Source organism: Erpetoichthys calabaricus, chromosome 5 (genome assembly GCF_900747795.2).
Source record: "Erpetoichthys calabaricus chromosome 5, fErpCal1.3, whole genome shotgun sequence".
In the NCBI taxonomy this organism is placed as follows: domain Eukaryota; kingdom Metazoa; phylum Chordata; class Cladistia; order Polypteriformes; family Polypteridae; genus Erpetoichthys; species Erpetoichthys calabaricus.
Window position 1 is genome coordinate 64,548,589 of NC_041398.2, and position 22,061 is coordinate 64,570,649.

At 36.1% G+C, this 22,061-nt stretch overlaps 1 protein-coding gene across 4 annotated transcripts in view; it reads left to right on the forward strand.

The window, feature by feature from the left end:
• Positions 1-3,768: 3,768 nt before the first annotated feature.
• uvssa (UV-stimulated scaffold protein A) overlaps positions 3,769-22,061 on the forward strand; it is a 126,452-nt gene continuing 108,159 nt past the window's right edge. The window contains exons 1-6 of one of the 4 annotated variants that reach the window (XM_028801593.2): positions 3,769-3,994; positions 8,206-8,315; positions 10,743-11,076; positions 15,510-15,630; positions 17,520-17,930; positions 20,387-20,496. In XM_028801593.2, the coding sequence (XP_028657426.2) occupies positions 8,206-8,315; positions 10,743-11,076; positions 15,510-15,630; positions 17,520-17,930; positions 20,387-20,496 (1,086 nt within the window). In that variant the 5' untranslated portion in view covers positions 3,769-3,994. Of the gene's footprint in view, positions 3,995-4,594; positions 4,909-5,994; positions 6,213-8,205; positions 8,316-10,742; positions 11,077-15,509; positions 15,631-17,519; positions 17,931-20,386; positions 20,497-22,061 lie in introns of those variants that run through there. The other 3 variants (XM_028801594.2, XM_028801592.2, XM_028801596.2) reach the window with 3 other exon arrangements.

Sequence of the window (22,061 nt, forward strand, 5' to 3'; positions counted from 1 at the left end):
AAGGGAACTTCTGCGTCTAAGATCTTGTGCCAGAAAGACTGATACTTTTCTCCATGAAGTTGTAGATGACTCAGCAAAGGGCTTATCCGAGGAAAGCACTGCACACTACACACAAGGATCATGCAGCAAAATGAAATAGTGCACTTTGACGCATGAAGAATCCTATACTTGAACCTAAAGCAACAACTCCACACAACATCAGACATCATCCACAAAGACTTGGTATTGTAAAACTATCTGTGATCTCTAAATACCACTAATAGCCAGCCTATTATATGTCAATATATGTGCATTTATCATACTCTATAATCCTTGTGTTTATTAATAAATAGTATTATTCTGTTCTTTAAACTTGATAAATGTCTAAAGGCCGGAGACCTGCCTCCTACAACAGAGAAAGGTAAGGAAAATAAAGTAGGAGCCTTGCTGGAGTATTAAGTTAATTTCCGGTATTGCTGAACGCAAGATTAATAAATAAACTAAACATTCACTCAATTCTGCATTTAAACGGACAGTTCCTAGGTGGGCAAATTATTACTTTTTCAGATCTACACCATCCGACCATCTGTTACTGAATGCCACTAATTAAGCTCAGAGTTACGGTGGCAGAAACTCTGAGAGGCATTAGGCTCAAACCTGGAGCCAGCTCTGGACAGGACACTAGTGTAAAGAGACAGTACTGTATTGATTCCTGAAGAAATATTCACAGTATGCAGCAACTAAACCTGAAAACATAAAGTAAAAAGCTAAGTTTTATTATATAAATGCAAGAATACTTCGAAATACATACATAACCAACACACATATAAGTCTTTCAAATATCCCTTTCCTCTTCATATCCAAGGAAGAATGCATTTAGGACCTGGCAACTGGGATTATATATAGAATAGTACAAGGCAGTGATGGGCCATAGAACACCCTGATAATGTATGTATTGGCGGTGGAACTGAATACTATTGTTCACATTGACAAAAAGTGCCTGGACAAAGTTGTTAGTAAAGGTGGCTTTAATATTAGAGAAGGTTAGCATCCTGTAGGAATGCAGAACTCTTGAGATATCTGAGGGCAGACATTCCAGTTCTAACAGGGTAGTCTGACCCATCCCCACCCTTTTACGTGAGCAGTTGCTATCAGTGTAGGTGCACTATGTATACCAATTGTATAGGTTTTTTTTTTTTTTTAACATTAATCGGAATGACTGATGGGATCAGAGGAGGGTGTCGGCGTTCCTTTAGTCCAGTAGGGTGGCAGGAGAGAGCCCCAAAGGTACCTCTGTGTTTAATGGAGCATGTGGCTTCATGCTGCTTGTATTAAAGACCGGTAACTTGTGATACACTAAACCAGGGGTCCCCAACTCCAGTCCTGGAGGGCCCCAGTGGCTGCAGGTTTTCATTCTAAGCTTTTTTTTTAAATTAGTGACCTGTTTTTGCTCCTAATTAATTTCTTTTGAATTAATTTTATTTGACTTTGTCTTGCAGACTCTGACCCTTGAACTGTTTCTTTTTCCTTAATTAGCAGCCAAACAATAAGATACAAAACATAACCAACAAACACTGTCCATCATACAGTATCTAAAAGTAAAGGTGTCAGAAATGTTGATCTGCTCAGGTCCCCAAAACATTTTAACAGTGCTCTTAGAAAAGAGAAAATCTGCAATTTTGGAAATGTATGCTATTGCACAATGAGAGCAGCAAACAACAACAAACCATGGAATTAAAGAACGGGTTTAATTATCAACAAGAATCGGGGCCTTATTAAGCAACTGGTTGGAGTTTGAAGCCCTGACTTAGGTGTTTTCTGTTGGCTCCCTCATTTCACATTTCATTTCTGTTTGGGTACCATTTAAGGAAAGAAAGAAAGCAATTCAGAGGAACAAATCTTTAAAAAAACAAGTCAATTAAAATTAATTCAAAAGACATTAATTAGCAGCAAAACTGTGCACTAATTCAGAAAAAGGTTAGAATGAACACCTGCAGCCACATGTTCCCACCAGGACTGGAGTTGGGAACCCCTGCCCTAAACTTTGCACTGATGCTGAAATTTAGGAGTGGAGCTGGGAGAGAAAATTTCAGAGGCATGTCCTCACAGTGGGGAAGTGCTTTGCACATCCAACACAAAAGTAGTTCATTGGCCTCAACGTAAATGATGGAACTTTGGGGTTTAGGGGATCTGGCCAAAGACTGGATAGAAGGAGCAGTAGTTTGACTTTAGGTAAACCTGGAGGGGCTGTCGTATTGTTTCAGACCCTACAAGGTGATGTAGTCAGGAATGTCATCATTTTTAAGGTAAGGCAGTTTGTTCAAGTAAGCAGAACAGACATTTTAAGTTAAGGTTGTTCTTCTCACTGATAGCAACATGTATGCTGATGAGCATGTGTGAAAGCAATTTCCACTATACTCTGCATGTATGACAATAAGGACTCTTTTTGTATTTCTTTGCCCCAACACCCTGTAGCTTTCTCTTTTCTGATTATTCTTGGTGGTAAACATTTTTACTTTTTGTCTTTTTGGTGTTACTTTGTTTCATGGATGGCTCAACAACATCTCCATCTTCAGCAGTTTTGTCAATTTAACATTTTTTGTAACTCATTAAATGATTTTTAAAGGTTTAGGGGGATAATGTTTATTTAAACTTTTAAAATAAATGTCACGTGAGTGAATTTGTGTTGTACACTAAGCCTTAATGTCAGTATGCCTCAAGTAATAAAGCAGCAGAAGTCTTGGTGTTTGCATCAAACCTGTATCATTAATACACCTCTTGTTGATAAACCTTTCAGAACTGCAGCTATAGTGGTCTGTTTTATAAATGTTTGATGAAAGTGTAATAGAAGTGGGCTACTTTAGAATGTACATGTCATTATACCCTGTTTTAGCCCAAATCTCATTCAACCCTTTGATTTTAGTAGCATAAAACTAATGAATGCACTATAACAGCAATAAACTAAGTCAATAAGGTTTCAGATTATGTCCACTACTGGCCAGGAGCATGTCATGTAACCCAAGTGTGCTCCGTCTGTAGAGAATATTCATTATCTTAAAAATGTGTGTTGCTGTAGTCATCAAGAGTTAGGACTGGACTTTACTCTGACAGGCACTATATAAAACTGTACAATCCCTACAAAAGATGACCAGCCACGATGCCACGTAACCATTGCTAGTGTTTTATTACAACTATTATATATAATAATTATCAGTTTGCATAACCAGTATTGTGTCCAAATCCACAAGATACAATTTTAGCACAGTAAACATTATTTGAAAATGATTTTAAAATGTAAAAATAGAAATAAAAAATAAATCGTATGACACATTGTGCAGACATTCTCTAAGTAAGACGGAGAGGATTTTAATTTTTTTTAAATGTCAATTTTTTTTTTAAAATGTAAAAATAGAAATAAAAAATAAATCGTATGACACATTGTGCAGACATTCTCTAAGTAAGACGGAGAGGATTTAAATTTTTTTTAAATGTCAATTTTTTTCAACAACATCCCCTGGTCCAGGGTTGGCTCCTGCTCTGTGCTTAGGCCGGAGTGACAGAGTAAAAAAAGGGTCAAAAACAGAAAGATGGCAATTCATCTTAAAAATATTAAATGCGAATGACTGTGTCCTGCGATAGATTAGCACCAATTAAATCCTATAGTGGGATAAGTGCATTTGCATTGCATTTCTGCTTTCCACACACACACACACACAAAAAACCAACCAGTAACGTGCTAGCACAAAGTCTCCAGCAGATGGCGCTCCTCCACGAACCTCCCTTTTCTATGAGCGAGCTGCGTCAAGTCGAGCCACAAAGGCGAGCGTCGCTTGCATCGTGACGCCAATTACAGCGCGCCTGGCTTGTTTACAGGCGTCTTCTTTTTCAGGTTTGTAAAAATTCTGAGACAGCATTCGAATCTATTCTGAAAATGACGGGTGGATGAAAACAACACTGCACGAGGGATTACGGATTTCATTTTGTGCGTTAGTTTGGACGTCTTCCTGCTTGCCAGGTAAAGATATGTACGGTTTTCTTGTATTGTAAACTGAAATTCCGTGAACATCAAGTAAATGTTTGCATTCTTAATATAAAAAGCAATGTATTTCTTTTAGTTTACATTTCATACAGTTTAATAAAATGTAAAGAAAGGGAAAACGAATCTGTCGTATTGGGAAAATATGCAACCTTTGTGTCCAATGTTGTCGTGTTTAGTAATTGGTGGCATTCGGCTGAGGAGGCGGGGTTAATACATGTGATTGGGTCACCAATGTGCCACTCACTATATGTCCGGGCAAGTCAGCTCGAGTCAATGAATTTGATAGAGATGTACATACGGTAAAAAGCACTTTAGACAGGAGAGACAGTGACACACAAACTGGCATACTTATTGATTTACCTAATTACAGAGGCAAACGGATCCACGGTTAGGAGCCCAAATAACACCTCGAAAAGAACAAACAAGCACCGAAAACATTAGGACATTACTTCGCTTTGCCTCCCTTCTCACGCGCACTCGTAACAAACACGGGCCGTACTGCAACTTGCACCTGCTGATGTGTGGGCCAGCTCTTCGCGTACAGTAGTTGAATTCTCAGTGATCCTGACTGCTCCGCCACTCCGATGCGCACAATCCCTCATTCCTTCATCCAGCTTCAGCTCAGTCTAGACGACGGTGTTTTGACTCCTTCATTCAGCCGGAGATCGCATTCGAGCTCAACTCTTGTTGCCGGACCGCCTGGGAATTGCGACGCTCGTATTTAAAGTACCCGTACTGCGAGATGCGCAGTACCTGGACTGTACTCCCCATAAATTGTGGAATAGACGGGGTAATTCCGAGTTAGTTTCCAATCGAGTAGTTGGCAGCAGTCCGTCAGCAAGTGATGTCCAATACAGTAAACGCTGCAAGTGTCTGGACCCAGCCATTCCGTAAGTTTTGACTTCCAGCAGCTACACTAGTCGGAATAATGTGAAATGGGGTCAGATGATATGGGTGTCTTGTTTGTATCGCGTTGACGCGTTTTTATCTGTATATTTAAATCGGCGAGAGAAAGCATGTATTTTATTTTATATACTGTTTGTATAGTAGATGCGCCTCGAACTTGAACGATTTTGGAATGCTATTGCTCTTGAAATTGAGAGCGATAACGGGGTTGACATTATAATGCAATAAAATCATCGCACTACCCAGCCGCCTTATTAATTTTGCTTCTACTTGATACATTTAAACAAGGATTCAATGAACTTATGCCATCTGTGATTGTGTTCTCAATCTGTGCTCATATTTAATTGTTTGGATTTTCCAAATCAATCAAGTAAACTTATTGGAGGAGCCTGTTACTCAGATGAACTGAAAATCCAGCTTTCAGCATGTTTGAGTTTCATCCTGGTGGTCTGCAGTGTCGAGTTAAATTTGCTTTCTACCGGTAATTAAAACGTCTCTCTTCTGAACGGTGGCTCTGAGGCTAGGGATCTGCGCCATTGCCGGTTCGAATCCCGTAAACGCCAGAAGAGAATACACAGCTTGAACAAGGCCCTTAACCTTGCACGCGTTCAGTCTTGGGTATGACGGTAAACCCTAAACTGCATTCAGGCCAGCAAGGAGGTCCTTCAACTTGCAGGGAAAATTTGGGTGTTGTTGGCAGGATTGTCACTCCAGCCAATGCTAAATATAAAAAAAAAAATCCTCACACCTCTCAATGTGGTGTTGAGGTGTCACCCGTTGCACCACTGTACTCAAATCTCAATCCGGGTGGTTCATAGACAGGCTCCCAACCTCCTTTATTTAGTCTGCACTCTACGTGTTGCGTTCAAATGGGCAAGTCAAGGCATACATATGAGATTTAAACCTAACCATACTTCAAGTAAGATCCCCATAGGCAGTTTTAATTGAACTGCTTGCTTAATTATGCTACTGGCATCACAGCTTCCAAATGCCAGCAAATGTGTATTTTTTTTGGTAGTCAAATTAGCATTTCCATTTAATTTCTCTCCTCAAAGTGGCCTTTGGTAAGGTGTTCCTATATGTGTTGAATATGCAGCATGCTAAGTGTACTCTGTAATGGAGTTACTTCCCACCCAGGATTTATTCCTGAACACCTTTTCAAATTTGCAACTAGTAATCAGCCTGTCCCACCTTGCACATTTGTGTGTCAAGAGCCTTGACCTCAATTCACAAGCTCTTTCCTATATGAATGTGTTTCTTCTGCTTGCACTACACTGCTTTTCTGGAGGTATGCACTAATTTGTTTTATGTTTGGTTTATACTTTTGTGTATTTGTCTAAATCTATACACATTTTCTATTAGTTATCCACATGTATAACTTGCATTATAATCCTAGGTTAGAATGACCAATAAATTAATGGCTCAAATGCCTTGTGGAATGTATGGATCCCAAGGAAATTCGGGCGGAGTGGTGGCTCTGAGGCTAAGGATCTGCGCTGGTATCCCGAAGGTTGCCGGTTCGAATCCCCGTCACTGCCAAAAAGGCCACTGCTCTGCTGGGCCCTTGAGCAAGACCCTTAACCTGTAATTGCTCCAGGGGCGCTGTACAATGGCTGACCCTGCGCTCTGACCCCAAGGGGTATGCGAAAACTACCAAATTCCTAATACAAGAAATTGTATAAGGCGAAATAAAGAACAAAAAAAAAAAAATTGGACACAGTATAGGTAAACGATCGACACAATAAGGTGCTTGTACATAGTTTTAGGATTAAAGCTTTTTGGACAAGCGGTCTATCATCAAAGTAGTTAGCCAATTGGTTTTTGTGTAACATCACAGGGTCCAGAACCCCACATAGTACTTTTGACATAAAGGATGGACTGCCCAAAGGTAAGACAGAGACTCCATCCAGCTGAATTTGAGAGGCAGTGTTTATCGTATCATCCTGAACTCTTAGTAAAGACAAGTTCCCTTTATCATCTTCTCTCACTTTCTGGCACAGATGTTTCCTTTGGTGGTATTCTCCAGTTTTCATATCCTTATGGAAAGTATTGTTTACTCTGAGAAAAAGGGTGGATTTTATTAGGGTTTGATATCCAGGCATTGACACTGAATTATATTTTTCTATTATTTATTTAGTTTATTTTTTTTACTGTTGTTATTCTATTTTACTAAATATTACTTTGTTTTAAATTTCTATACTTAGCATTTCTTGTCTGATTGAGGTAAATGAAGGGCACCTGGCGTGGGGAAATAGACACTTTTTTCCCCACAGTGTTAGTGGCCAAGGAGGGATGCCTTCAGTATTGAACAGCACAGTAAAGAGTAATGTGCCATTGGTCAGTGGCAATAACTAAAGCCAATGTCACATAACTTCTTGTCGTGGGATATGTTAGATTTGATGACTATAGTTCCTGATCATCTAGCTGGACCATGTTAATTTAAAAGACTGAAAATCGCTGTGCATGTCACATCTACCTATTGAGTTTTGATCTTCCAGCACAGTAGTGCTCTGTTTGTTTTTTATGGTAGAGTTGCAGCCCAGTTGGAATGAGTCACTGGGCATGTCAGATTACGTGATCACCTTCACATGAGCATGCAGCCAACTGTTTCTGACTGAAAATCGCTTCAAATGTTGCATAGTATGTGACATAGCTTTAACACATACCAACCTTCAGTATCTAGGAGTCACCCGAGGCACCTCTGATCTGCTAGTGAGTCCCCAAGTTGAATACTAAAGAGTGATAGGCAGTGTGAGCATGATTGCACTTTGTTTGTTTGTGTGTGTGTTAATTAAGCTTAGTCTGTATGAGAGAAGGCCAATCTATAATGTACTTGGTGAGTCCCTCTCACCCCACAATGGAACACTGGGAAAAATGTTTAACTGTTAACCTGTGTAAGCTAGAGAACACCATTTGCAGAAGGTTGATGTACTAATTAATTATAGATGGGACAAAGTGAGGTAAAAGACCAAAAGTGTTCTAATTCACTTTTGCCTGCAAGGCTGCTTTGTCCATCCATGCAGCACACCCAAATTTGACATCTGCAGACTGTTACAACTTTAATTTGTAAACTTAGTTTTTGTTATGGTTTTTGTAATTTTAGCAGTTTTTGTATTAAGACATTTAAATTCCTCCATCCTTGCATTGTTGTTTTTATACATTTTTTTTATAAACTACCATGCTCACAGAAGTGAATAAAAATGTTGCAAAACTAATAGATAACATGCTGTAATTGTCAAGTTAAAAAAGAAATTTAATTACTTTTGCCTTTTTAATGTCAGATGGACAATCAAAAGCGGGAGACACTTTCCGCTCTAGTAGAGGAGCTGACCACCTCAGGACAACCCCAACTTGATTCTGCTAAAATGAAGCAGCTGAAACAAATATGCAAGTATGGTTTTTTGATTACTTTTTTGGTTTCTTCATGTCACCATTATTTAGCTGCAGTTCATTGTATTAAATACATGCAGATTCTCTGTTGTATTATGGTAACTAATAAGTATCAACAGTAGTGATACCGTAATGTTAGTGTATTGTAATATAGAACTGTTATGGGAATAAAAGAGAGATTACACTGGTCTACAAAAAATATTTTTTGTTTGCTACTGGGAACTTCAGAGCAGCTTTTTATTTTATTTTTTTATTTTTTTTAAGTTTTTTACACTGATTTCATATATGAAATCGGACTTAAGCTAGCACGTCAGGTTTTTGAAATAAACATCATTGATGTTTTGACACTTTGATGTTTGTTTTTGAATATCAATATAATATATCAACACGATATCTGGAGTTTGGACTATGTCCCACCAAAATTGTTTTGATGTGTTTATTCTGAAAACCAACCAGAAGACAATACCAGAGACATGTTAAAGCATATTTATGTCAATTTACCTCAATATAAAAGTGAGGTCAGCGTGCCCAAAAATGTTGGAGGCACTCGCTTTTGCGCTTGTACTGCACATTCGTCTCTCTTTGCAAAAACCAACAGTAGTCACCCATCATGCTCGGAGTGAATTTTCCCCAATATCAGTTTTCCATCACTTTTATATCTTGATGAAATTTTTCCCCATGCTCCTCTCTGACATCGCTTAGATTTGGTGGTAAAAAGTCGAGATGAGAATGTAAAAAATGTGTCTTCAGTGACATTCTGGCTCCCGTAAGCTAATATACTTTCAGCATATTCTCCACAAGCTCAGCATTATTCTCTGCTTTGTGACTATGAAGAAAATTCTAGACAACCTGCACAAATGAGGGTGCTGATTCAGTTGGCTTCAGTTTCCTTTTGAACTCATCATCAAGCATCAGTTCACGGATTTCAGGGCCAACAAAAACACCTTCCTTAATTTTGGCTTCACTTTTCTCGAGACCAGACTTATTTCTTAAATGCTGAAATGCATTGCCTTTACCGTCCAGTCACCCTAGTTGTCCAAGACCTGGAACATCATAACTAAAAAATGGGACGTGCTGGACGAAAACAGTTTTCCGATTTGGAGTCAGCAAGTGAAATTTGTTAAAGTACAAATGAAAGAATCCCAGTAGCAAAATGCTTGTTGACCAGTGATATGTATCTATTTATGTCCCTTGACCAATGTTCTGTTAATATTAAAGTGAGCTGAACTGAGTTAGAAAAATAGTATACATATATCAGTGTACTGGTTTTATATCTTAGAAATTTTAGATTTACATAAGGTTTATATAGCTTGAATATTCCAGGATTGCAGAGGCCTTCAAAGAAAAATCATACTCTTAAAAAAAAAAAAATAAAAAGGAGAAACATCATTAAAAAATTAAAAATATTACGAAGAGTAATTTTTTTTTGTCATGGTTTGAAAGAGCCTTCCATGTTCAAGGAGTTTCAAAATATAGTTGATACAACTAAAAATCTTGCCAAAGGTGCATCGACAAAGTATTGAGCAAAGGCTGTGAATACATGTACATGTGATTTCTCAGTTTTTTATTTTTAATAAATTTGCAAAAACCTCAAGTAAACTTTTTTCACGTTGTCATTATGGGGTGTTATGTGTAGAATTCTGAGGAAAAAAATGAATTTAATCCATTTTAGAATAAGGCTGTAACATAAAATGTGGAAAAAGTGATGCGCTGTGAATACTTTCCGGATGCACTGTACATAGGACTACTACTAACTTACACATTCTTACTTAAAATTACCTACTCAGTGAATGTAGCTGTTTCTGGAGTTGCTCTTTCCTTTTTATAATTCACACTAATTTCTGTATTTCACAAACAGTATTTTTATCATTTAAAAAACGGAATATTTTTCTCATCTCAAAATGATCTGTAAGCATACTGTACGTTTGTCTTTACAAAACTGTTTTTGGATTCCAGTGTATCACTGCTAGCAAAGCTAGCTGATCACTTTTAATTAATGTGATTAAGTAGGATGGTAGAACATCCCTTGTATTTGTAATATACATGTCCATTCACAGCTAGAGCTTTGTCTACTTCCTCTTCATCTTTTCCCACTTCTATGTGGGGTCCATATGCTTGATCAACCTTCTGCTAACAGCTCAATCCTGTACTGTATGTGCTGTTTTTTAAATACTAGCTGTCCCCCACGACTCCATAAAATATTAGTGAAACAGGACAAACTTTTAAAAATCAATTAAAAAAAAAAAAAAAAAAAAAAAAAAAAGGACTTTGATAATAGGGTCACTGGACTGATTTGTTGAGGGATCTAATTTGCACATACAGTATAATGCCTAATGTTTATTTGAATTAAGCTGCTTGTCTGGAATTGTATTTTTGATTCAGTTAACTGTTGTAAATCAAGAAAACATTTTTCTGTTCTATTTTACAGATCTTCTAATGAATATATTGATCATATCTACCACTTAATCATGACCCAGTTAAATGAAGACCATGCAGAGATTCGCTTGTCTGCATTTCAAATAGCAGATGAACTTTTTGCTAGATCACACCATTTTCGTTCTCTTCTTGTCTCCAATTTTCAAGAATTCCTGGAACTAACGGTTGAGACAGACCCTGCTGAACAGCCTCTCCCTCCACCTAAGGAAGCTGCTCAGAAACTGAAGATAATGGCCATAAAGTCAGTACAAGAATGGCAGAGCAAGTATGGAGAAGCCTACAAGAAGCTTGCTGTAGGGTACAATTTTCTGAGGCATGTTAAAAAGGTAAGGAACGATTACTATTTTTATATTCCAAAACTTAATTGTTTAAAATCTAGTTTTTCCTCACTTCATTCTTTTCCCAATCAAACACTTACTACACTTTCAAGCTAGTATGCTCAGGAATGCCTAAAGATCTATATTTGTATCAATTTTCAACCAATGTTCTAAATTCACTCGTGCAATGTTACCCCTTTGCATATATTGTAATGGAAGCCTGCAGGTTTGTCTTCTTCACTATAAGGGAATATTAAACTCATTTTTGTCTGCTGCAGAATTAGTGTATATATAAGAAAAAGTAAAACTTTCAAATGTGAAGTATATGTTTGTTCTTTTAAAGTTGTTTTTATTGCATAATTATATTCCTAAAAAGAAGGTAACATTTTGTATGCTGCTGTTGTCCTCTGGACACATTCCTTATTTACATTTTTTTTTTTTTTTTTTGCACTGTCCATTTTAACTTTATCACTTGTATAAACTTTGCCACAAAATTATCACTTTCAGTGTCCTATACTTCTTTCTCTCATCACCTCAGCAGCTAGGCTGTGTGGCAATTTGTATTTATTTTTTTCTGAATTTTCAAATGTGTATGGCTTAGTACTTGTCATTATGGGTGTTTTAGCACAGTAAAACTTTAAGCTTTTTTTTTTTTTTTTTTTTTTTTTTAATGTTGATAAAAATGATAAAGAGCACAGTATGCAAATTTGTATAGATGTGTAAGCAAGGAGAATGTCTGTAGGTTTAGTTTCGTTAATACCTAGACATCAAAGTTTAAAATGAGTACCCACTGATTGTCAAAAAGTCTTTGTCCCATGGGTTATCAATTTTTATTTGATCATTTGTGAAATGACGTTCATGTTATTTGACTCTGCATATTATATGATCTTCCACTGCCACCAACAATCAGTATTTCCTATCTCAGATTAAATATAATAAAGATACATTATATAAATCCTTCTTTTAAAGTTACTTTGTTTTAAAAAAGTAATATCCACTTATTATACACTTAAACTACTTAAAAGTGCACCCCCACCTTTTGAAGCCAACAGAGATCTCAAGAATTCTGCAATGCAGACAGATGCATTCAACCGGTCATATCTTTCTGACAAGGTGGAAAAGACACCCTTGGGCTTTTTGGAGAAGAAATGGGTTTGGCCATGGTGTGTGTTTGTAGACTGCTTTATTAAAAAAATCTGAGCCACTTTCACAGAAAATTAAATGTGGATTCATTTTACATTTGCTGTTTTGCCTCCTGAGGAAGTTTATTTTAGGCAGCCTAAAGGTGGATATCTGAAGTCTTTGCATCTTTATTGAAATACACGCTTTTGTTCCTGTCAAGTCTAAACACCTGACAGATAATCATGGACCAGTTTTCATCTTTAATAACATCTTGTAAACAATAATAATGATATGATTCTTAAAGGGATTATTTATAAAGAAAAAAGAGTACTTACACTTATTTCATTATGGAAGCAGTTTTTAATTTCATTATTTCAGCAGTTAAATTGGTTGGATTTCTATCAACATAGCACTGCTAGATGTTGTAATTTGCAGTGGTTCTACAGTAGCGATATACACTCGCCGGCCACTTTATTTATTCTTAGTACTGGGATGGAACCTCTTTTGCCTTCAGAACTTCTGTAATTCTTCATGGAATAGATTCAACAAGGTGCTGGAAACATTCCTCAGAGATTCTGGTCCATATTGACACAATAGCATCATGCAGTTTCAACAGATTTGTCGGCTACACATCCATGATGTGAATCACGCATTATCCTGCTGGAAGTAGCTATCAGAAGATGGGTAGACTGCAGTCATAAAGGGATGGACATGGCCAGAAACAATACTCGCATAGGCTGTGGCATTTAAATGATGCTCAGTTGGTACTAAGGAGCCCAAAGTGTGCCAAGAAAATAACTTCCACATCATTACACCACTACCAGCCTGAACCATGGACACTGCTGCTCCCTGGATATTTTCCTTTTCTGATACCATTCTCTGTAAATCCTAGAGAAGGTTGTGCATGAAAATCTCAGTAGATCAGCAGTTTCTGAAATACTCAGACCAGCCAGTCTGAGACCAACAACCATGCCATGTTTAAAGTCACCTTTCTTCCTGATTCTGATGTTTGAACTTCTGCAGGTCATCTTAACAATGTCTCCATGCCTAAATGCACTGAGTTGCTGCCATGTGATATTTGTGTTAACAAGCAGTTGAACAGGGATACCCAGTAAAGTGGTTGGTGAGTGTAAGTTAACCATAAAAAAAAAAATTAAACTTACAAGTTTATTTAATGTGCGCCATTCTTTTCCAATATGTGGTGTGATGAACTCAACAGTATTGCACAAGCCTGCTGGATTAAAAGTAAAGTTTGTTATCGTGTATAGTTTAGTCAGATTCATATCTATGTGTCTCCTCAGACAACTGACAAAAGTGCAATACAAAAAAAGTATACTTAGCATGCAACAAGTTTTGCAGTTTAAGACATCAAAGTAGCGTGGTGTTCTTTTGGTTCATGCCACATAATATACATTTTATGTAATGTGTAAGTTCCTTGCACATTATATGGACATCAGTTTGTTTGTTTTAAAAAAAAAAAAAAAAAAGTTCCTCTCCTGAGAATCAAAACATGGAGGGTCAGTTGCAGTGTACCTGAGATTACGTACTAAGAGGAGACAAGCCTCCGGTCTAAGTGCTATTGCAATGAACAGCAGAATAAGATCAGTGCCAAGTTTAACTCATCCACAGTTAGTATTGTTTTTGTTTCTTGTTTCTCCTCAGTGTGCTCAGCTTGCCATCTGATTGCCTGTTAACAGTGGCACATTGGCAGTTAACGTCTTGCCCCCTCTCAATTAATGACATGCCACTACAATATCCTCTCAATTAAAGGGACAGAGCACAGGGAAAAAGTATGTCCTCATGTAAACATATTTAAATAATAATTGCAATCGTTAATCTACATTAGATTAAAATGAATGTCACTGTTGTCGATGTAAATGTTATTCACTACGAGTGTATGAAAAGGAAATCAATCCTTATGCAGAAAGGAATGGCATTGAAAAGTAAACATTACGAAAATGGTATCTAAAGCATAATTCTTCAACTCCTGAGAGAATCTACCATCGTAGTGACCTGGGTGCATATCCAGGGGCCTTGACACATGTCACAATAAAGTAATGCTGGCATTTTTGTTTCCATTTTTACCTTGCTTCTATGCAACAGCTGTACACAGTTTCTTGTCCATTATATTGTCACCCCTTGATCTAATGTATGAGTGACCAGTAGCTTAAATCTCAGGGAGACCAGCCCCTGGCACTCGTTTTTATATTTGATGATAGTAAAGTGTAAATATATGAATGTGACACCTTGGGGCCTGTATGGATCTAAGTCTTGTCTTTATAATTCATTTTCCAATTACATAGATAATATAGAAGAGTTAACACTTGTCATTCATTATTAACCCAGCTTTTCCTAAAAAACAAATGAAGCTAACAGTCACCAAAGCATATAAATTACCTAGTCAGAGGCAGGCAGTATTCATAAAGAACATCTAGTCATACTGCAGACTTCACTTTAGAGCACAACTTCTATATTATGCGTATTGTGTGAGATCTCATATCAGATATAGAAAACACTTGCAAAATAACCTCCATGCCACTCCAAAGGAATATAGTATGGAAGAATTTTTCAATGCGCAATTTCCAAAACAGTTTTTTTATTGGGGACATCAACTCTGCATCTTTAAGATTAATAGTTAAATGTATACTGATTCACATTTTCCTATTTCTTGCTTTGCTTGTCTTTTTCTGTGACATTGAGTTAAATATATTTGATTCAGTATTGCACCATACTTCAGTCCAAATATGGTTTCCATATTTTTTTTTAATGACATGTGCTTTTACATGTTGTTTGTGACAGTCTGTCCAATGTGTGCCAAATTAATTTTTCAGCATTGTCCACCGTACTAAATCCATTTAACCTATTCACGAGGTGGTCTAAGTTAGTACTCCACTTTGTTCCCCTTCACTGGCACAAAAAATGCAACTGCACTCAGTTTTATTCTTGATCCGATGCTAGTCTGCACATTGTAACAGCGCAAAACCCAAAAGTTAGTTTTTTTTTTTACTGTAAATACATTATAAGACCAAATTAGCACAGGATCATCCCCAGCTGACAACACAATGCAACTGTCCTGGAATGACTACAGTTTTTGTGATTTTGCAAAACTGCTGTTATATTTTGGGGTGTTAGAATTACAATCTTATTTTGTATTATGGTCTTGCTTTAAATAATTGGCTGATCATGCTTATGTCTACGCATCTCTGCTAATGACAAATTTTAGCTGTAAACTGGAGCTGTTTACAGTTGCATTAATGAAAAGCCACATTAGGAATTCCTAAAGGTATTTTCTTTTTTATTCTGTGCACTGTTCTTGTTAGGTTGATTTCAATGATGTAGAAGCTAGGACTCTGGCAGAAAGGAAGAAAGCAGAAGAAAAACAGAAGAGGCTTGAAAACATATACAAGGATAAAGTTTGTAAAGTTGAAAAAGAAATGGGAGGTCTGTCTGGTTTTTTTTTTATCTTCCCAGAATCATTTTGGTTTATTTGAATAAGCTAAGAATTCTTCTGTCTCCAACTTTTCATGTATTATTAGCATTGGTCATATCTGTTCACGTTCAGAATTTATGCAAAATTCTGTATTGTTTTTTTTTTCTCCCAGCATGTGCATAAAGGTAGTTCTCCAAATGCAGCACAGGTACACATGGTATTTGCACTGATTTATCATCATCACTCAAGTATGCAGATATCAGTTTTCTCTGTTGGTGTGTATTTTATAAACCATTTTTACTTTACATTTTTGCTATTTTAAACTCCGTTCCTTTTTACCCATTGATAAATTAACTGATTGTAAATTTGTTTTTATGAGCCAGCTTGGATTTTTATTTTATTTTTTCTTTATTAAAGAAAAAGTCTGCTTTTCTGCTTCCTAAATCCAGTGCATTCTGACTTCACCCTTCTAGCATCTATAGAGCAGTGACATCCTAATAATTTGGCTTATAATAAAGTTAAGTTGTAGGTTTTTTCATCTTGTTTTTAATTTCTCTACTATTTTGTTTGCTTTTTTTTATATGCACATCTATCATTGTTTTTACCACATAGTGCATTGTACAATCTCTTTGATATATGAACAGCTTACCCTAAGGGTCGATTGGCAACACCTACATTTTAAATCCAGTACAGTGGTACCTGTGGTCACAACCGTAATTCATTCCAAAACTCTCGACGCAACCCAAACGTAATTTCCCCATAAGATTGTATGTAAATACAATTAATCCGTTCCTGACCGTATGAACTGTATGTAAATATATATATTTTAATCAAAAAAATAATTATACCATATACCATAGAATATACAGTGTAATAGTAAACTAAATGTAAAAACATTGAATAACACTGTGAAAACCTTGAACAACACTAACACTGTAAGAGTTTGCGCTAGACCCTTATGAACCGCTCGCTGTAAACACTTTTTTTATGAGTTTTAAGCACAGGGAAAAAAATTGAATGCCACTTCTCTTGAGAAACTTTTCAGACTATCCTCTACTGGCTTTAAATTCCTCACCTTCGCCGCTTGAAGAAGGATTTTTTTTCAGCAAATCGGCATGAATCTTCCTGGCTTTCTCGCATATGATCACCTCGCTTAAGCTATCCCCTGCAAGTTGCTTCTCGTTTAACCACACTAGCAACAGTTTTTCCACCTCTTCCAGCACTTGAGGCCTTTGCTTGGTTAACATTGTAACTCCTTTTGCAACATCAGCTGCTTTTTTAGGCCCTGTATACGCAAACAAAAGAAAATGGGAAACGGAGAATGTGATATCATTGGCGTGTACGAATGCGCGTAGGGAAACTGTCCGCCAGTGTTTTTGTTCGCCACCAGAGCGTGTGGTCGTGAACAGATGCAAAATTTTGGCAAACTTTTTGATCGTAACCCTATTTGTACATGTTTGGAAATATTCGTGACCAGAGGTTCTACTGTATTGGTAATTTGCTTTGCCGTTGAGCAGACAGCAAAAAATGACTATTGCACATCTGTGAATAATCACTGACAGGACTGGTTTTTATGATCACCAAATATTGAAATAATATACTAACATTTACATTTTATTTAGAAGATATCACAGTGTAAGTACATATTTAAAATGATTATATTAAGTTACTTGCAAAAACCTTAAATCAAGAGTGAATATTCTGAGCCATCCATCTTTATTAAGTATTTTTACATTTTGTTTTACATCAGTTTTGTTAGTATAATAGTTTGGAAAACCTTTAAAATATAATGTAGTATGAAATAATTCCAGCAAAAAAATCTGTAATCAGCTATAATATTTTTAAGTTGGAAGAGGTTTTGTGAATTTGCAAATAACAAAGATGAATTTTATTTTAACAGAAATGGCCTCAGAGATTCAGGAATGTCTGACTGAAATTGATAATTGCTTTAAGCTTCTGTTGTCGGATCCTGCTGATTTTACTTTCGATGATTTTATACCCTCATCATACAAACAAAATCATTTTGAAAAGTCTACATCCACTCAGTTGATAAGTAATAATCAATTGGTCACGCCTGATATTGATGATGAAGTGCCATGTTGTAGTAAGGATCTTCTACCTATGTCCATGTTGTCAGAAGACAGGAAAGTAAGTGAGTCCACTGTAAAGCACATGGCCAACCAGCAAACTAAGGATAGCAGTGATGATGAGTCTGATATTGAGCAAAATTCTGGCCATGATAATGAAACATTCCTCCGGAATAATGGCATTATTTCTTATAAATACAGCCTTGATCTGGACATATCCTCAGGTGAGATTGATGCTTTGGTAATATTTGTTTTATTTACTGTTGCAGTTCTTAGATGTTGCACATTTTGCAGTTTTGGCAGCATGTTAAAAAAAATATATATGTAATATTTATGTAGGTATCTTAAGTATGTGTGTGTGTGTATATGTATGTATGTATGTATGTATATTATATGCCCTCCATAATGTTTGGGACAATGTATATGCAGTATATGCTCTCCATAATGTTTGGGGCAAAGACACACTTCTTGATATACAGTACCCCTCCGCTCCACATTTTAAAATTACAAATTAAACCATTCAGATGTGATTGAAGTGCACATTGCAGATTTTAATTTAAGGATATTTGCATACATTTTGGTCACACCATGTAGAAATAAATACATGTATATATGTATGTGTATGAAACAAAGTAATCTATCCCAGATGGAATACTTTGGCCAGTTTTGGAATATTTATTTTCTGGGCTGAAAAAAAGTACAACTTATATTTAAAGCATCAGTACACGGTAACAGAGGTAGTGTCCTCAATAGCTTAAATCAGTCATTGTTCTAGTATTCCAACTAGTTTTCTGTACAATTCAGGAAAAATTTTACTGTCATACAAAATTAATAGAAAAATGTTAAATATCGCATGCTAAATTTAGATAGTTTTTTTTGTCTTCTTTGCGGAGTTATTGTTAATGCAATCACTCTTCATTTATTTCGAAAATGATGACCATCCAACAAAAACTCTTATTACAACATGGTGTTAGGGTATGAGTTCACCTGTTTTAATATATAGGCTTATTATAATGCTTACCAGGTGCTTGTGTAGATACAATAAACTAATTTTTGTACATATTGTTTCTGTTTGTAGTAATTTACTTCTACTCCAAATTACCATTTTTCTGTTACAGTATGTAAAATATTCTCCAAATTATTTTACCATGCTATTAAAAGTATTACTTCATTTTTAAATTGCATTTTTTCAAAACAATAAAGGTCCAATTATTTCATGCACATTCTGTCATATCTTCATGATACTCTCCATGTACACTAATGTGGGTCTTATAATATTAATTAGTCAAATTCCGTGTATACTTGGCCAATAAGTCTGATTCTGATTAACAGGAATTTTCTGTGCTACTAAAATAAAACATTCTGTAGCTGACATGACGTATCATCATCATTGCCGTTACACATCCCATGGATGTAGCTCTTCTGGTTGAAGGTCAGGTTTTGGTCACATGGGGCCAGGTTTGGATAACAGGTGAATGTTGCATCTTTTCACCCAAATCCATGTCTTTACAGAGCATTCTTTTAAACCTTTGCACTCTCAGTGGGGCCATTGTCATGAAGAGAGGGAGTAGACCTCTTTCCTCACTGTTCATAGACTTAAGCAGAGTGCCACAGCAAATCTGTGTATTATTGATCTGTTATATGGGTCTTCTGAGGCACTATACATTCAACATCATAAGCAATTATGGATACTTCCTTTCTGGCAATGGTTTGAACTTTGTGTTTCTTTGGAAATGCAAAATCACCATGCTTTCATTGTTTTGATTACTGTTTGGACTGTGAACCATTGTCCTGTTTCTAGTGCTATCTCTTTCAATAGCCATTAAAAACACTTCTTAAATTGCTCATTGTTCAACTTCATTAGCTCAGGCCTCTCCTTGGAACATTTGAAGCAGTGATACTAGGAGTTTTTTTAGGAGTCTGCGCTCTCGACACCCAAATGGTACAGATTGTTCATATTCAGCTGTTCCAGAAGAACAATACATTCATCTGGCCCATAACTAATAACTTAGTCTTCTGTCTCATTCACCACGATTCTTTGATTTCTCCATTACAAGTTAGTCCATGGAAATTAACATTTTCTACTGTCTTCCGTATTGAAGGCCAGGTCAGACCTTTGGTCAATTTCAGAATGCATATTGCCATGAAAGAGTTCTGCAGCCCAACTTTTGACTTGTTCTATGAAGACGAATTGTCCTATTACACACTGGCTTTGAAAAAATGTATCTCCAAAGCCATATTGTTCTGTAGTGTTAAAAATTTAGATAGTGCTAAACTTTATTTTTCTTTTTTTAACATGTATGTTGAATGAGTTCTGAAATAGTAAAGATACAGTATAAGCTACAAATGCTATACACATTTAATTTACATATTTTGGTACAGCAGAGCTACTGTTTGTCCAGTTACATAATCAGCAGTGAAAAAGTACCCCTCTGAAAACATTTTGATCACGCATTTGTACACATGCTGATTTTTTGATGCCTCTTGACACTGGTTAAGTACTACAATGATCCTATATATTCAAAAGTAAGAATTTTTGTTTTTCAAAGAGTCAAGGGTTGAATATTTGTCAGTGGTGGTAATATGAGTTAATGTTTGTAGATTTAAAATAAATATTTTTCATGGTACCTGCCTATTTCTGTTGTTTACATATATTCCTGATTCTTATATTTAAATGTAGGTTTAAACATTAATGAGAATGAAAACAATGAAGCAGTGGTTGCTACCATACGAGACTTGCATAGATTAATTACGACTAAGCTTTTGCCTTCAGTTCAGTCTTGGATTCAGGTATGCAATATTTCTTTAGATTGTGTGTCACAGTCTTTGTTACATTTTTAAGCATACTCTATATGTTGTTGTTAAAAAGCATTTTGATGTCGATCAGTGTTTCCTCTAAGGACAGAGTTAGCATGATCAAAACTTGTTTGTTGTAAGCAAACATTTTCTGTTATATTACTCTGTGAAAAATAGTAATTATTATACATTATAAATATTTATTAATATGTAACAATGTGTATGTATTACAGAATACATTTAAAAATTTATTACAGTGTCTTGTTTATTTAAACAATTCAAGCATACACAATCTGTTAATTCATTAATTCCCTCAGACAGATAAGCTGTATGTTGCTCATTACCAGAAATGAAAAAAAAAAATCGCACAGCCATCTAAACATTGTATCGTTTTTTTAAGTGTGTTCACGTATAATGTGATTAGCACCAACTACAATTAACAGATCTTAGTAAATCAATATTTTTCTGACACTATAATTTATCAGCAAAGCTCCAGATATGTTGTCCATCGTGGTTCAAAATAGCTAATAATTTTACTTTGTGAATTCAACGGAGATTTTAAATCTGCTTTGGGTTCTTGCTTTAAAAATGCTATGTTTATATGTAGCTTAAATTTAGTAGTTGCAGACCCTCTACAATGAAAAGCTAACAGGACATCAATCAGTGCCATTTTTATATAACTTGAATTAAAATCTTCTGCCATGAGTACATTTACATGCACACACAAATCTGGGATAAGTTAAATACCCATTTTACTCATAAATGTGTGAGTCCCCTTATGGAGTTGTCCCTTGGCAAAATGCTCCTACATTAAATTGCAAAAAAGATTAAATATGTTAAATGTCATTGTTGGTTACTATAAACTCGAACCCAAGCATGGAGCCAGTGGGTCTGCTGTGCTGTACCTGAGATAGTACCATACTAGGAGCAGATCAAAACTGGACTACGTAGCACTGTGTGAGTAAACAGCAGAACAAGATCATTCCCAGGTTTAGCTAATCTGCATGTATTCTTGTTTTTGCCTTGTTTTTCTTTATTTTCAGTTTGCTCAGCTGGCTGTGTGATTGCCAGTTAATGGTGGCACAGTGGCAATTAATGTCTTACCCTCTTTCAATTAATGATGTACCACTGCTTATTCCTCTTGATTTAAAGGAACAGAACACAGGGAAAAAGTTTCTTTATGTAAACTTGTAAAAACTTCACATAAAAAATAATTGCAATCATTAAGCTGTTGTTATTGTAAACATTATTCACTTTGAGCACATGAAAAGGTCCTGAAATCCATATACAGAAAGTAGTGAGAGATGCACATTAATAAAATAATATTAACAACTTGGTGCATAACCACGTTATTTAAAGCATGTGTAAACGCAATCGATGAAAGCTACTGAGCCCCACCTGAAGCCTTTTTGGGCTCCATTTTTAACTACATGATATTGTAAAGTACCGTTAAGAAGCATTCAGTTAACTTGGAGGACACCCATAAAGTATATAGGCCACAAGAATTTATTGTGATAGTCTTTTGAATAGATGTTTGACATAAAAAACTGAACACCACC